General features: G+C 36.2%; 2 protein-coding genes and 1 long non-coding RNA gene across 4 annotated transcripts; 1 reads left to right on the plus strand and 2 right to left on the minus strand.

Moving 5' to 3' along the window:
- Positions 1 to 3,091: 3,091 nt before the first annotated feature.
- Positions 3,092 to 7,075, minus strand: LOC133801888 (uncharacterized). The gene is made up of 3 exons (XR_009877049.1): positions 6,846 to 7,075; positions 5,873 to 6,242; positions 3,092 to 3,226 (listed from the first exon to the last, which is right to left on the minus strand). It is a non-coding gene; the product is annotated as an uncharacterized LOC133801888 (long non-coding RNA).
- A 1,743-nt stretch (positions 7,076 to 8,818) lies between these two features.
- LOC133801932 (uncharacterized) lies at positions 8,819 to 12,406 on the minus strand. Of its 2 annotated transcripts, none has more exons than XM_062240158.1 (10): positions 12,248 to 12,406; positions 11,867 to 12,090; positions 11,455 to 11,563; positions 10,943 to 11,288; positions 10,692 to 10,761; positions 10,520 to 10,587; positions 10,044 to 10,159; positions 9,840 to 9,946; positions 9,600 to 9,736; positions 8,819 to 9,375 (listed from the first exon to the last, which is right to left on the minus strand). In XM_062240158.1, the coding sequence occupies exons 1-10, from the start codon at positions 12,326 to 12,328 to the stop codon at positions 9,140 to 9,142; spliced, it is 1,494 nt and encodes a 497-aa protein (XP_062096142.1). In that variant the 5' UTR covers positions 12,329 to 12,406; the 3' UTR covers positions 8,819 to 9,139. The 2 variants fall into 2 exon arrangements, with proteins under 2 accessions (XP_062096142.1, XP_062096143.1); XM_062240159.1 differs by having other exon boundaries at positions 11,867 to 12,083; positions 12,248 to 12,397.
- A 140-nt stretch (positions 12,407 to 12,546) lies between these two features.
- LOC133801933 (uncharacterized) lies at positions 12,547 to 14,972 on the plus strand. Its single transcript, XM_062240160.1, has 8 exons — positions 12,547 to 12,709; positions 12,793 to 12,878; positions 12,984 to 13,036; positions 13,151 to 13,245; positions 13,522 to 13,630; positions 13,818 to 13,831; positions 14,305 to 14,406; positions 14,491 to 14,972. Exons 1-8 carry the CDS (start codon positions 12,641 to 12,643, stop codon positions 14,641 to 14,643), a joined length of 681 nt encoding a protein of 226 aa, XP_062096144.1. The 5' UTR covers positions 12,547 to 12,640; the 3' UTR covers positions 14,644 to 14,972.
- The last annotated feature ends 785 nt before the right edge of the window (positions 14,973 to 15,757 follow it).

Here is a 15,757-nt window from a genome sequence, read left to right on the forward strand (position 1 = left end):
ATAAATAATTATTGAAACGAAGATAGGAAATAAACTATTTGGACAACCACCATAAAGAGTACCACAAAACCAGTTTTTTGGGATTTTAAGTTAAATAGACAATCTTTACATTTATTCTAAGAGCCATAAAATAAAACATGAAATTAATAAACACACTTTTTATATATATATATATATTTTTTCTTTTCTCTTTTCTTCTTCTTCTTCTTCTTTTTTTTTTCATGAACAACATAATAAAAGGCTCTCTAATAAGATTTGTCTATAGAAAATATTATCCCTAAAACATCATCCATTCATACCACAATACATTGTCCAAATAATTATAACCATCTCTAAGAATCAATAAAAATTTAAAAGTTGTTTTCTCAAGTCTCACTTCTCACACAAAAGAATGAATTACTTAAACATGGCAAATTTCTAAGCAAATATGTGCTAACAACCATCTTACCACAACAATTGGCATGTGCATTAGGTAGCTCTAGAGAAATTCTTAGTAATACATATAACAAAAATTGACTCAAAAGTAACATTTTGCAAAAATAAATAAGTAATTTTTAAAAAATTTGACCGTGAAAATATTAATATGACAAAAATCAACATGAACGTGCATGAATATGCTCACCACCCCCAACGAAAATCTGACAGTGTCCTCAATGTCTCAAAAGATAATAAATGTAAAAGAGCAGGGAAAGAGAACACCTGGATAGCGAGCATCGAGTGATAGAGCAAATATTGATTCTCTAAAACATAAAAAACTGAAAACACAAAATGATAACAAATAAAATAAAATGACAAAAGGGAAATAAACAGAAAACAAACCTATGTATAAACAATTTGGAACACTACTCAGACTTGGTAAACTGGTTTCACGAGAGTGACTTCTTCAGGCTAGGTCACCCTCTCTATGTAGTGTTTCAGTTGTTGGCCATTTACTTTGAATTCTCTCCCATCAGTTAGGTCTATGATCTCAACAGCACCGTTGGGAAAGATGGTTTTCACAACATATGGGCCAGTCCACCTTGATCTCAGCTTGCTAGGGTGGATATGCAGACGAGAGTCATAAAGATGCACTCGTTGGTTTGGCTCAAATTCTTTTCTTAGGATCTGCTTGTCATGGGTCGCTTTCATTTTAGCCTTGTAAATCCTAGAGTTGTCATAAGCATCGTTCCTTAACTCTTCAATTTCTGACAACTGAAGCTTATGATTGAGTCCTGCCGCCTTGAGATCAAAATTTAGGCTTTTAACTTCCCAATAAGCTTTGTGTTCCAGCTCAACAGGAAGGTGGCAGGCTTTACCATAGACTAGCCTATAAGGAGACATACCGAGTTGAGTTTTGTAAGCAGTGCGGTATGCTCAGAGAGCATCGAGAAGTCATGAGGACCAAAATTTGCGGTCAGGATTAACCGTCTTTTCTAAAATTTGCTTAATTTCTCGATTGGCTAACTCAGCTTGGCCATTTGTCTGTGGGTGATAAGGCAATGCAACCTTATGAATTACACCATATTTTTGCATTATGGTCTCAAAAGAATAGTTGCAAAAATGGGTGCCTTGATCACTTATGATAGCCCGAGGTGTGCCAAACCTAGATAACACATTTTCCTTTAAGAATTTCACAACAGTTGTGTCATCATTATTTCGACAAGGCACAACTTCCATCCATTTTGAGACATAGTCTATGGCGAGAAGAATGTAAAGGTAGCTAGAAGAAGGTGGAAATGGTCCCATAAAGTCTATCCCCCAACAATCGAATATTTCTATTACAAGAATTGGGTTTAATGGCATCATATGTCGTCAGGACAGGGCACCTAATTTCTGACACCTTTCACATGATCGGCAGAAATTGTTAGTGTCTTTGAACAAAGTGGGCAAATAAAGACCACACTGTAAGATTTTTGCAGCAATCTTTTTCATAGAAAAATGACCACCACAAGCTTCATTATGACAAAAGTTCAGAACACTAAAAATTTCATCATCTGGAATGCAACGTCTCATAATTTGGTCAGGGCAATACTTGAAAAGATATGGGTCGTCCCAATAGAAGTTACGAACCTCGACCAAAAATTTACGTTTATCTTGTGCACTCCATGTAGTTGGAAGTTCGCCAGTCACTAAGTAATTGACGATATGAGCGTACCATGGCAACTTAGTGACCGCGAAGAGATGTTCATCAGGGAAGTCATCTCGAATGGCTAGGCCATCAGCGGAATCAGAAAATTCAAGACGAGATAAGTGGTCTGCTACCACGTTTTCAACTCCTTTCTTGTCTTTTATGGTCAGATCAAATTCCTGTAACAGAAGGATCCACCTAATTAAACGCGCCTTAGCATCCTTTTTGGAAAGGAGGTATTTTAAGGCGGAATGGTCTGTAAAGACTGTGATAGGTGAACCAATCAGGTAGGAACGAAACTTGTCAAGTGCAAATACTACAGCAAGTAACTATTTTTCAGTAGTAGAATAGTTCATCTGAGCACTGTTAAGAGTTCTACTTGCATAATAAACAACGAAGGACTTCCCTTCCCTTCTTTGACCTAAGACGACCCCTATAGCATAATTGCTAGCATCACACATGATTTCGAATGGTAAGTTCCAATCTGGTGGCTGAATGATAGAGGCGGAAGTGAGTTTTGCAACGAGCGTTTGAAAAGATTCCTCACACTCAGGTGTCCAACTGAACACAACATCTTTTGCTAGGAGGTTTGACAAAGGGCGAGCAATTGTCGAAATTTTTTGTATGAACCTCCTATAGAATCCTGCATGCCCAAGAAAAGATCGAATGTCTTTAACAGTCTTGGGGGTAGGTAGCTTTGATATGAGTTCAATCTTTGATTGATCAACCTCAATTCCTCGTTCTGACACGATATGTGTAACGCCCTACTACCTTAGAGCCGTTACTAAGTGAGTTTAAAATAGAAATCGTGCTTTTGACTGACTCTAAGTGGGTTTCTAAAACCAAAAGTGTGGATAAATCAGAATTTAAGGCTGTACTCTTTTAAAATGTTTAACTTCATTGAAAATGTAAGTATAAAACATCTGGGATCCCAAAATAAGGTTTACAAAATATTTACAACTCAAAAATAGATTTACACCAGGTTAACTATCAAAAGAATGGATTAATACAGCCATTTACAAAATGCCCCCAACCAATGCAGTCGGGCAGGCCGAACATGTACGCGCCGCCCCCACGCTCTCCATACTCATGGCCGGTTGACTGACTCCTTGCTTTTACCTGCCACACGGAGCACCCATGAGCCGAAGCCCAGCAAGAAAACCCAAATAGTACATAACATATGCAAATAATATAGCTGGCATAATTCACTGATAAATAGGAAAACCATCATATTAAACAAGTACGGCCATGCCGCCCCAGAGGCCTTACCAAAGCCTGGGGTTTCGGTTCTCACCGCGAGGATAACTCATGTATCCCTTGGGTCCCACCCTGGCTATAGCATCCCATGTGCCGAGTGTTACTTCCGGCCCCACTGCCGTACCCGGCCTTCGCCGCTCTCGTCCTTGCCGTTCATTCCATTATAATCACACACATATAATACATTATGAAATAACCATTCAAACATACAATAGTTCATCTAAGATTACACATTTGCACACAATACAATCTAGGGTCGTGCCCTGAAATCACACCGTGGGCCCATGCCCTATTCTCGGGTGTTACGGTTTTCTTACCTTTAGATTCGGTAGCCTTGATCACCTGACTCCTTGAGCACGATCCGATCCTCGAGCCCTAGCTTAACACCTAGTCACAACCATGAAGAAAGACACCATTAACAACCTTAAATGAGCTTCCAGGCCAAGTTCTAGTACTCGGAACGTTGAACTTCACCAAACATGGTAAAAGACTCAACCCCGAGCACCCTAGGTTAAATTCCCAAGCCTAAAATCTCAAAATCCCAAAATCCCTTAAGCGCCGCGGCATAGGCCACCCATGCCGCGGCATGGCCCCCAAACAGAACCCCAAAAGGCTCAAAAACAGGTAAGGGCCGCGGCATTGCTTGGGCCATGCCGCGGCCCGCCCTTCTCCTTCAGCATGCAACTTCTTCGAAGGGCCGCGGCTCACCAAGAACCATGCCGCGGCCCGACCCTTCGAACCCAGAAAAAAAACCACCTTTTTACTCTCTAAACCTCACCTTAAACCATCCCAAACACATATCTCAACCCCAAAACTAAATTCCAAACTTCATATGAACAATCTAACAACCTATAGACACTAGAATCAAGATCAAAACATCAACACACCCAAGATCCACACCTTTGATCTTAAATTTCAGCAACCCAAACCAAAACCTTGAAAAGCTTAACTCAAGCATTAAATTCCTCAAATCAACACAGAAACCAAACTTAAGTGTGTATAAAATCCATACCTTAAGTGAAGAATCCACTCAACAAGCTTCCTTGAACTCCTCCTAAGCTCCCACTTCAGCCTTTCTACCCTTCTTCTTCTTTTCTTTTTGCTTGCCCTATCTCTTCTTTCTCCTTCTCTTTCTTCTCTTCAATTTCTATCAAAGCCTCAAGTGACCCCAAATGCCCAAACCGTACCCCCTAAATCCCAGCTGAAAGTTTCATAATTCCCTTGCCAAAAGACCAATTTTCCCCTTCCTAATAATCCTTCCCAACTAAACCTTCAAGGGCACTTAAGTCTTTACAATTCTATTTCAATTCTATCACTTTCTATCTTAAAACTTGTTACCCACAGCAGTTACAAACAGTTACCCAGGTTACCCAATAACTATCCACTCATTCTCAACTCAACTTATAAGATTCCCGAAGTACCCCTAGGCTCCTCCCGAGCCGGGTACAACATCCCGTTGTGACTTTTAGACTAATTGGCTCACTAGGACCGTCTCGATGCGTGCATCCTGATAATAACATCACACACACATGGCACAATTCACATAGTACAATTATCACAATTATGCCCTAACATGGCCAGATTACAATCATGCTCATTCTAAGACAATCAGGTCTACATGCATACTAATTCACATAGTCATGCATCTCAAATAATCAAATAGTCATATAACGTGCAATAAATCGTAATCATGCATTAAACTCAATAAAGACACACACCAAATCCCATCATGCCCTCCAGGCACACTACTCCAGGCCCTTAAGCCTAATAGTGAAATTGGGGTCGTTACAATATGCTCCAAGACTATGCCTGATGGCACCATGAAATGACACTTTTCCCAGTTGAGTACCAAGCCTTTCTTTTTGCAACGTTTAAGCACAGACTCTAAATTGAGAAGGCTTGATTCAAAGGAATCTCCAAAGACTGTCAACTCATCCATGAATACTTCCATACATTTCTCAATCATATCACTAAATATGCTCATCATGCATCGCTGGAAAGTGGCTGGAGCATTGCACAGGCCAAATGACATGCACCGAAAGGCAAAAGTACCAAAAGGACAAGTGAATGTGGTCTTATCCTGATCTTCTAAGGCAATCTCGATTTGGTAATACCGTGAATAACCATCGAGAAAACTATAGAAAGGATGACCTGCCACACGTTCCAATATTTGATCGATGAATGGAAGTGGAAAATGGTCTTTGCGGGTGGCTGCATTTAACTTTCTATAATCAATGCACATGCGCCACCCAGTTGTGACCTTGGTAGGAACAAGTTCCCCTTTTTCATTTTGTACCACTGTTACCCTAGATTTATTGGGAACAACCTGAGTTGGGCTGACCCATTTATTGTCAGCAACAGGATAAATTATGCCAGAATCCAAAAGTTTCAAGACTTCAGCCTTTACTACTTCCTTCATCATTGGGTTCAATCTTCTTTGAGGGTCACGACGCGATATAACCCCGTCTTCCAATTGAATGTGATGGGAGAAAATTAAAGGACTAATACCTTTGATGTCAGCTATCGTTCATCCTAATGCATCTCTTTGTTCTTGCAACACATTGATGAGTTGGTGTTCTTGTCAGACATGTGGCAGGTGTGGCAGCGTCAGGTGGCAGGTGTCAGACGGAGTCAGGGGCACCTGGCGGCTGGGCTGGTGGCTGGCGGCTGGCTGCTTGGCTGGTGTGGCTTGGCTGGCCAAATGGCGGGCTGCCAAGTGGCAGCATGGGGGAGCAGCCATTGCTTGGGTTTGGGCTCCATTTTGGGCCTAGTTTTGGGCCATTTCATCTTCAAAAATGCAATTTTCTTCATGATTTCTTCAATTTTAATTCTTTCTTTCTCCTTTATTTTTCTTTGTGTCAAAAATATATTTTATTTCCTGAAAATTAAACACAAATTAAATTAAAATTAATATTTTCAAATATAAAATATATGACAATAAATCTATGAAAATATTAATTAAAACTTAATTAATTTTACACTTTAAGATTAATAAAATTATATTTTTGAACACTAATCACCCAACTATGTAACTTTCTATGATTTCATTGAATGTTCAAATTTTATAATTAATATTGTTAAACGAATTTTATTTTAATTGAGTCACACTTTTAACTTGAAACCTTGATTAGCGAGCAAATGGCACATTTTTAACTGACATGGTAACGACTCTAAGGAAGTAGGGTGTTACAACTTGCTATCAAAGCGTGCCAAAGTTTATGATTCCTGGAGAACGACCGAACATGTACGCTCGCTGCCAATGACAAGCTCGACTCAAGGTTGGTTGGTTGTTAATGGATTATATAGTTAATTGCTTATTTAAGTGCCCTGTTTTCCTGAATATATAGATATAGCATGATGAAATTGTTATTATATGCATGATATTGGGGCATGACTCTCGATTGTTTTATGTTGTGTGTGACTTGTGGACTTACATGATATTGTTTTATGCATGATATTTGCATGTTTTCGACACACTTACATATTCTGAAATGATCCGCCGATTTTAAAAAGCTTCATAGTCGCAAGGATGAAGAGCATCAGAGTTTGTTTATGCCGGAAAATGTGAATGCCACGACCACGACCAATTGCTTCCATGGCTGACAAGTTGCAGGCAGAGAACGACGATCCGTACCTCTGTAATTTCCATTAACAACGAGTTCATGGTTACATATGAAAGAAAGATGAAGAATGTTACTGATGCATATAGGAGTGCTCCCATTTTTGTCTTCTCCGCACAAAAAATTCTGACACTATTTTTTCACAATGATTCGGGCACCTTAGTGACCTTCATTTTTTACTTTCCGTGTTGATGAAGGTGTACATATGTGTATAAGAGGATGATGGTGAGTGAGTGTGGGTCCAAGGTTTCTTTTCTTCTTTTTTTCAAAAAATTAAATAAATAAATATCATTAGTAGTCATTTTTTGTGATTATAATTTGTGGCTACTAGAAATAACACCACGTGGTTTCTGAAGAGTTCACCGAAAAAGGAAGGGAATTTTTGTATAAAAAATGATACCAGTGTTAAGCACGTGCACAACTTTTTTGCCGGAAACACCACATATCACTTGTTATATATATATATAATCGTATATATAATGTTGACATCATGTAGCTTAAAAAAGAACATAACTACTGAGCATGTATAACTACTGAACATGTATATATGGTGTGAATCCATAAAAAAGAATATAACTACCAAAAATATATCTCTCTCTCCGCTGACCATGTTGTGATGCACCTTTCAAACCTTTAGTCAATGTGTGTCTTGAAACATAGCAAAAGAATTATATACATATATATATATATATATATATATATATATATATATAGACACACAAACAAACATTTATAGAAAACCTTGTTCTCATTTACTTAAAACTTTGTTCTCATTTACTTGAGAAAACAAAAAGTTTCAATTTATTTTGTATTTAGTTGATATGTTTTTTTATTTGGGCTATTTTTTTGCAAAAAAAATAGAAATAGTTGTTGTGTCAATTTTAGTTGAGGTTGAGCATTTCCTAAATTTCCTAGTTTATGTGTTTGATGATTTGGTTTATTTATTGCAAAAATTTAGAACGAATTGTTAATTCAAGTTTGGTTAATGTTAATGATAAGTTTGTTTTTTTAGTTGTTGTGTGTGTTGTTTTTTAATTTATTTTGACTATATGTTTAGTTTTCTTAGTATATTCTATACTGATATTTAGTTTTTATTTTTTAATTTTTGAGTTTATTTTGGGCATTGGGTGGTTGCTTTGAGGAATATTTTTAAGTATCTTTTTGGCACATTTTAATATGTAATAGATCCAAGTTTTTTTAAAGTATAATTTTAGTATACTTCTTATATAATTTAATTATGTGTTGGGTTGATTTTAATTTTTTTTCAAGTTTAATTAAACTATATGTGTGTTTCTTTTTATGATTTTTAGCGGTTGATTTTTAGCTATTTTAGGTATATGTTTTTTTTAGAAATTTTTTAGGTATATGTTTATTTAGTTGTTCTGATGAATATTTTGGGTTGATTATTAGTTGATAATATTTTTTGTTTAATTTTTTATTGTAGGTATACTTTGGGTTTATGTATATATTTTGAAAAGTAATTTGTGTTTAATAGTAATGTTTTTCAAGTTATTTTTTTTAGTTTATTTTTGGTATATGTTTAATTGTTTTGAAATATATTTTAAATTTATTTTTTACACAGTTTAAAATGCAGTGATAAATCTTTTATGTTGCTTTTTAATTTATTTTTTGTTGATGCAATGAATTGATGTATAATTGATTTATAATTGCTTTTTCAAAACTGTATTGTCATTTTATGTTGCTTGTCACACTATTTGTTGTGGGATTGATGTCTAGTTGAAACCGTATTTTTGTAATTATGAAACTTTAAAATGATATTTTTTAAAATTTGAGTTAGTAAAATTGAAAAAAAAAAATAGAGGTCGTACAAAAATAAAAAAAAACATAACAAATGTGTATTTATGAAAAAAACACCTAAAATTATCATTATAATGTTACATGGAACAAAGATTGAAACATTTTTGAATGAATATATTCGAACAAGTAAAATGTTGTTTTGATGAATTGCAGGTGTAATAAAAACAAAAATCCTTCAAAACCTATCACAGGCACGAACAGTCAAAATTTACTATAGAGTTTTTGTTAGGCTTGCCTCTCATATATGCTTCATGCAGACTAATGAAGAACCTATCCACATTCACTTGGCTACTTTCTTCTCTTTCCCTACTTTGATAGATTAATCAAAACTCTCCTTCTAAGACTTCTCATCTTGGTACCCTGCTGCCCTCCCACTCCTTCCAACAATGTATCGTTCCGGCAATTCATTTTTATTGTGTATCTCTAAACCTTGATAAGATCGACCTGCCAGAAACTCTGCACCAGATTTCACTGTTCGCTTGGCTAGAGAATTTGGATTATCACGCAATTGTAGAGCCTGCTCTGTCAAATGTGCTAAAGTAAGACCTCCTTCCTCGTCTTCTTCATTATTCTCTGTTTATGTAACAATTCAAATGAAGAATGGTATTGTTTTAAATTTGGAGAGTGACACAAATTGTATCAAAAGAAGAAACATGGGTGAGTTATTGTAAAAATTTCTCCACGTCTTCAAGAGACACCATCACTTTCAATTAGTCACATCTTTTAGATACATTATAGGGACAAGAACCCCTCAGCACATCATCACAGGCATTAGAAGCGAAGAGGAGGGTCATTACCTTGTATATAAAAATCTTCTACATAACCACCTTGCAAAAAGGAAAAGCGTGCCTCTTTTGAGTGGTTCTGTGACTCTATAAGTGATGAATCGATCAAATCCTGGAATTGCATTACATATTCTCCTGTCCATTGTCCCCTGGTAGAAGCAACAGTGTGCTTCAATCAATTGAGAATTTCGAGAATATGAATACCTTTAATATTATCAAGGCTACTACAGATCATTTGCACTAAATTAATACCTGTTGAAAGCTAACATTGCTTCAAACGGAGTAATAACTGGAGCTAAATACTCTTTGCTATCCAAAAGAGCCGTTTGGGCACAAGAAACATAAACAAAGACATCGCACTGCAATGGGGTAATGGATGAAGCTTTGTTATTACTTATTATAAATTCCTCCCAAAAGAAAAGACTACACTTTACCAGTTTGTATATAGAAAATAACCTCTGGAAAGTTGGCAAGTTTTGCAGGGTTTGGTTTTCCCATAACAAGCGTATAAGCTTTTTTCCCTGCTGCCGCAATCAAATCTTTCATCTGATTAATCATGTGCAGGTAACCAGCTGCATCAACAGAGGCATTATTTGAAAGAAATCAGTACTTATTACAGAGCCCAATCAAACCATCATATTTTCTACCTTATCTGTATAAGACTCACAACCCATCAACCATAGGATATAATGATAAGATTGATATCAATAAACCAGTGAACAAAACTAGAGTCAACCCACTTCGGTTTCATACTTTTGAAGCATTAAATTTTCTAAACCAAATACAAAATTTATTAAGCAAGCTAATCATGATAAAATCCACACAGCTAATTTTAAAAGATCAAGGTAGTGAAAAACATTTGAGAGAAAAAAGAACCCACTCTCATTAATTCCCAGAAGAGAAACTAAAAGGAGCACAAAATGAGAGCATACCAACACCAAGTGTGCCAACCAGAATGCCAACAATGTTAGCATCCTTTGCTTTCTCCACAAGGTAATATCTGCATGAGATTAACAATAGCGGTACATCATGCCACAACCAGGTCAGAAAAGTATAGATAGGAGCATGTGCAAGGGAAGACAGAAGATCATATGGGTACAATACCTGCGCATAAGAATTCTTTTCTGTTGAGATAAGTCTGTCACCATGCAATTTTCGGTTGCATCATATCTGACTACCAACATGACAAAATAAGATAACTAATCAACTTAGAGAAGGTTCACATAAGGAAAGTAAAACACACACCTAATTCAAGAAGTTTCATATATGATATAAAATGATATCTGGAATATAAAATTAACATAACAAACATAAATATATAAGAAAATACATGAAATACAAAGTAACTTATATACTTATTTCACAGCCATTATATGTAAGCACAACATTTGCAAATGCTGAATTGTCAGAACCAATCCAAAATAGCAAGTAGTCCTCCATTTTTTGTTCCGCATGCAACTCCCAGTGCAAACCTCCGATTGCATATCTGTTACCTGCGACCATCCCAAAACTTTTATTATTAGTCAATAAGCCAGCTGGTAGCATTCCCCGACTGCATACGTTCTGGTTATCAGATGCATTCATTTCTGAACACAAAATTTCTGCAAATTGGATTTCGAACTGGGATCTAGACCCACAAGCTTCTACCACTTCTTCTCTGATGTTCTGTATCGAATGTGCATATTCCAGCCCAAAAAGGACCTGCAATTTCAAGTAAAGACATTTTAAACACACAATTCTTCCAAAAGAACTACAGCACCTCTCAATAACACAATCATGGTGGTATATCTAGCATATATAGAACATTCACATTACACACATGAAACAAGAGAAATCTCAAGCTAAATTCCTAAATCAATAATCATACCAAAACAGGTTTGTCATTGGTCATAGCTTGATCTGTGAGATTTTTGACGCAATCAGACACATTCATAGGAGCTTTGCCAAAGACGAAAAAGGCTGGAAGCTTAGTGGTCCTGCCAAAAACATATAAGAAAACCAATTGTTGTTTTCTTTTTTTGGGTGAAATTGAATCCTTTCCAGAAACAGACGATGTAGAGCGGTAATGGAGGTGAAAAAAGTTTCAATTATACCAATGCTATAGATTTTTCTTCCCTTTTGCTACAAGGTAGAATTTTCAGTCACTGTTTGGCAAGCAAACTAAGCTATTTGGCACTTTAAAGAAAAGAAACAGCATACAGTACCGAATACAAATAGTTAGCTTTGATATTTGAAATCTATAATTGGCATGAAAAGAAAAGGTCTGAATGAGCACTCACGGGCTGAGACACGCATGGCCGTAATGCACGACACAATCAGCTCCGACGTGCGAAGCTCCGACCTCGTCAACACAACAGCTGCCGTACGCCGTGTCCGCCATGACGAAGATAGAAACATCTTTAACGTCGTTATTTCGTTCGGTTTCCGATTCTCTTAGCCAGTGAAGCTTGTCCTTTAAAGCCTTCGCAACTCTTACTGAGTCCTTCAAGAGCTCGTCTGGAAACTGAGAATTATTAAAATTTAGAATGAATTCATTATTCAATTCATGAACAAGATTAAACCCTCATTAAACTCTTGTTTGGCGGCTCTCGAGGAAATACAAAAACTGCCTTGCTTATTAAACACCAAAAAAGAGAAAAGATCAGAAACAGAATAATGACCTGCAAAGCCGCTTTAATGAAGTTTCCACTGCGTATGAAGTCGACGGTACGGGAAATTTCGTATGTTGATTCGAACTCCATGGCGGAAGCTTACGTCTCAGAAACCTCTGCTGTTCGACTCAGGGAGTGGAGGTAGATCTAAAATTGGGCCCAAAAGCTAGTGAGTGATTTAAGAGCAAGAAAGCAGCCCATTTATAAACGGCCCAATAAGGCGGTGAATATGGGCCTGAATATTGTGGTCTCCCAAAATACGAACGACTTGTTGTCTATTTAAGACTTTTTTTGTGCTTTCTCATAAGATATGTTGTTTCGTGTTCTCTTGTATAAATTTAAACCATAACAGTAATCAAGTCCGAACTCTCAACCACATAGAAAAGGATTTCAGTTCAGGAAATGGCTATGGCATCCACAATAACGACAAGAACTGCTCTCTCACAGTTTCAACGGCTCCATATCCCCAAAGTAATAACATCCACTTTAGTATATGTAATGTATTTTACATAACTTTATTATTGAGCAACTTTTATGGTCTTGATATTTTATAGAAGTTTTCCATTACAAGCTCCACTGGATGTGTTCATACTCGAGGAAACATCAACTTTGAAACTGCAAGGCGTTTCTTGTTAACCAGGTAAAAACCCATTTACTATCAGGCAATTGGAGAACATGGACATTGTATTTACATATTAATTCAACTTTCTTTGTTTTGGCGGGTCTTCTATTTGTTTTCCTGTAGTCCCCAAAGGAGAGAGTTTGGACTGAGGAAACTCATATGCGAAGCTGTTTCAGGTGAAGCTTCCTTGAGATTGCTTTCTCTTAACTTCTTTCAATATGGATTTTGGACCTTTGTTATTGTGTTAGTTGTTTTGAGTGATTTCTTGTGGATTTATTTGCTATATATAGGTGTTGAGGCATCAGTTTCAGAATCAGGGGATGATTTAGTTATTGTCAAGAACCATCAGATAGTTGTGGAATCTCAAGATAATGATAAGATGCAAGTAAGCTTGCAAACTTACACTCGTAAATAACCCAATTTAGAGCTTTTTCTGCTTGAACTTGACATCTATTATTGAGTAACATGAAATTGAATGACATTTTGCACTTCTCATAATGCATACAATATTTTTACTATTCATAATTTGTGGTGTTTAAGTTTCCCTTTCGAACAAGGTAGGCATACTGAAGAGGAAAATGTCATGTTCCAAGTTATGCAAGTATGAATTACTTATTTGGGTAACAAAAGTAAATATAGTTCCTGTAATGCTGAATGGCAGGCTAGAGTGGACTTGACTGGTGAGGAAACTGAAAGAGTGTTTGATCAGGTTTTAGTCAATCTGGCTCGAACAGCACCGCCAATTCCAGGATTTCGTAGAGAAAAGGGGGGTAATGCTTTCTGCTTTTATTTTGGTCAAAAATGGGCCTTTATCACCTGATATGAACTTGTTGTGTACTGCATACAACACAAGCTAATAGTGTCCTTATTTTTCCAATTTTATTCATAGAAGTTTGTCACTTCAGCATCTTATAAAAAATTTGTTTTGTTTGATTTTCATGTGCATTGGATCTCCAGGGAAAACATCAAAGGTCAGTGGTTTCTGGATTGGGGCTTTCTATTTAATTTATGCTGTTTGTCTTCTTTCTTTTGCCTATTAATTGCATTATTAGTTGGTTCTTATCATTGTTGGAGTCTTGGTTTAGTCATCGAACCCCAAACTTAAAAAAAAAATGCTTCATGTTAGTCCCTTTTAACAGTTACCTTAAAATTTGAACAATAAATGATTTGAGACAACTTTTTTCAATGTTCTGAACTCTAAAAGAAACTTTTGAAGGGATAGTTCTCTTCAAGATTTAATTTGGTGTAATTTACTGATTACTTTGGAAAGGGGAATAGTTATGAAGTCATGATACGGATCTCAGTCCTTGCACTTTTTCTCACATACATGTTATTCAACTCCATATGGTTGATATTCTTTAAGGATGCTTGTGAAACTTTATTAGGTTGTCTTAATTAGTCGATTTAGAATGGGAAATTATATAGACTGTGCTATTGTTCTTAGGTACCCAAAAGCTTCCTATTAGGGATGCTTGGTGAAGAACGTGTGACTAAGTTTGTGATACAAGAAATAGTCAGTTCAACCATGATTCAATACGCAAAGAAGGCAAGTTACCATATCACGTAATTACTTTGATCTATCTCAATACCATGCAAGTATATTATTTTCTCACTTTGATGCCTCTACCAGGAAAATCTGAAGGTGAAGGACAACAAAATCAATACAATTCAGTCAGCCGAAGAACTCAAGGCATCATTTAAAGAAGGACGTGAATTCGGATTCAATGTCATTATTGAGTTTGAAAATTCAGAAGTTGAGGCACCCACAGTACAGCGGTTGTAATGGACTCAGATTATAGAAGAAGACTTGCAGTGACCACTATTGTTATTCGATGGAAGGTTCGGAAAATGGGGGGTCAAATTAGAGGAGATCTCGGTCTTGGTTGATGATTTTCAGTTTCATCTTCTGCCCCCTGTTCAACAACAGAGCAAAATTGGTCATCTTGACATTAAGCTAAGACCAATGACATGTGAAAATATGATTTATATTCACTCTTTACCTTTACTTTCCACATTAGTTAGTTGTTGATTCCAAAAGGATCCTAACATTATCATCTTGAGATTCTTGAGTAAAGCAGCCATCTAAAACTTCAGTGGCAACATTAGGAAAAACATCTTCTTCCTTCAAATACCTCTGGACCTTATAAATATGCATCCAAAATTACACATTGAGAGATTCACACAAGATGAGAACAAGCAAATAAAATAATTAATTGTAATTTTGGTAAAAGAGCAAAATTTCTAAACACTTGTAGGACCATTTGGTACAAGGAGTAAAAAATCTTCCAACTAATGAGAATGTCATTCGATTGTGATATGATCAACTTGCAAACGGATACACTAATAAGAGGCTTATCTGTGTGTGTTTTAAGAATATGTATTATATGTAGCCCTATCGAGGCCTAGGATGATGGTCCAAAAGTTTAGTCATTTCAACGAAATAACACAGGCAATTCTCTTATTAAGTTTTATTTAATTTTCTTGTGCATTTGTTGCTGATAACACTCCATTTTTGTTAATTAAGAAATTTTTTTCTCTAAGGGATTAAAGGGGAAATGAGAGAATATGGAACAATTGATGAAAATGAGAGAGGGAAAGACCTCTCTTGTATCTTTTTTATTACCTGGCCCTTGTACGGGAACATTCGCCCCTTTTATAATGTGGGAGTTAGTTTATTTACATCCATGTTGTTAGGATGGGTTAAATGTAGAACCTAAGGTGATGTTTGCTTCAATGAATCAAATTGAATGGAATGGGAATTGGAATAGAAATAGGAATTGAAATGGAAAAGAATCATGATTATTTTGTTTGGTTAAAACTTTTAAATGGAAGTTGGAATGAGGATTATTATATATATATATATTTAATAAAAGTAATAACAATTATAACCCTATCAT

Source organism: Humulus lupulus, chromosome 9, assembly GCF_963169125.1.
Source record: "Humulus lupulus chromosome 9, drHumLupu1.1, whole genome shotgun sequence".
Classification (NCBI taxonomy): domain Eukaryota; kingdom Viridiplantae; phylum Streptophyta; class Magnoliopsida; order Rosales; family Cannabaceae; genus Humulus; species Humulus lupulus.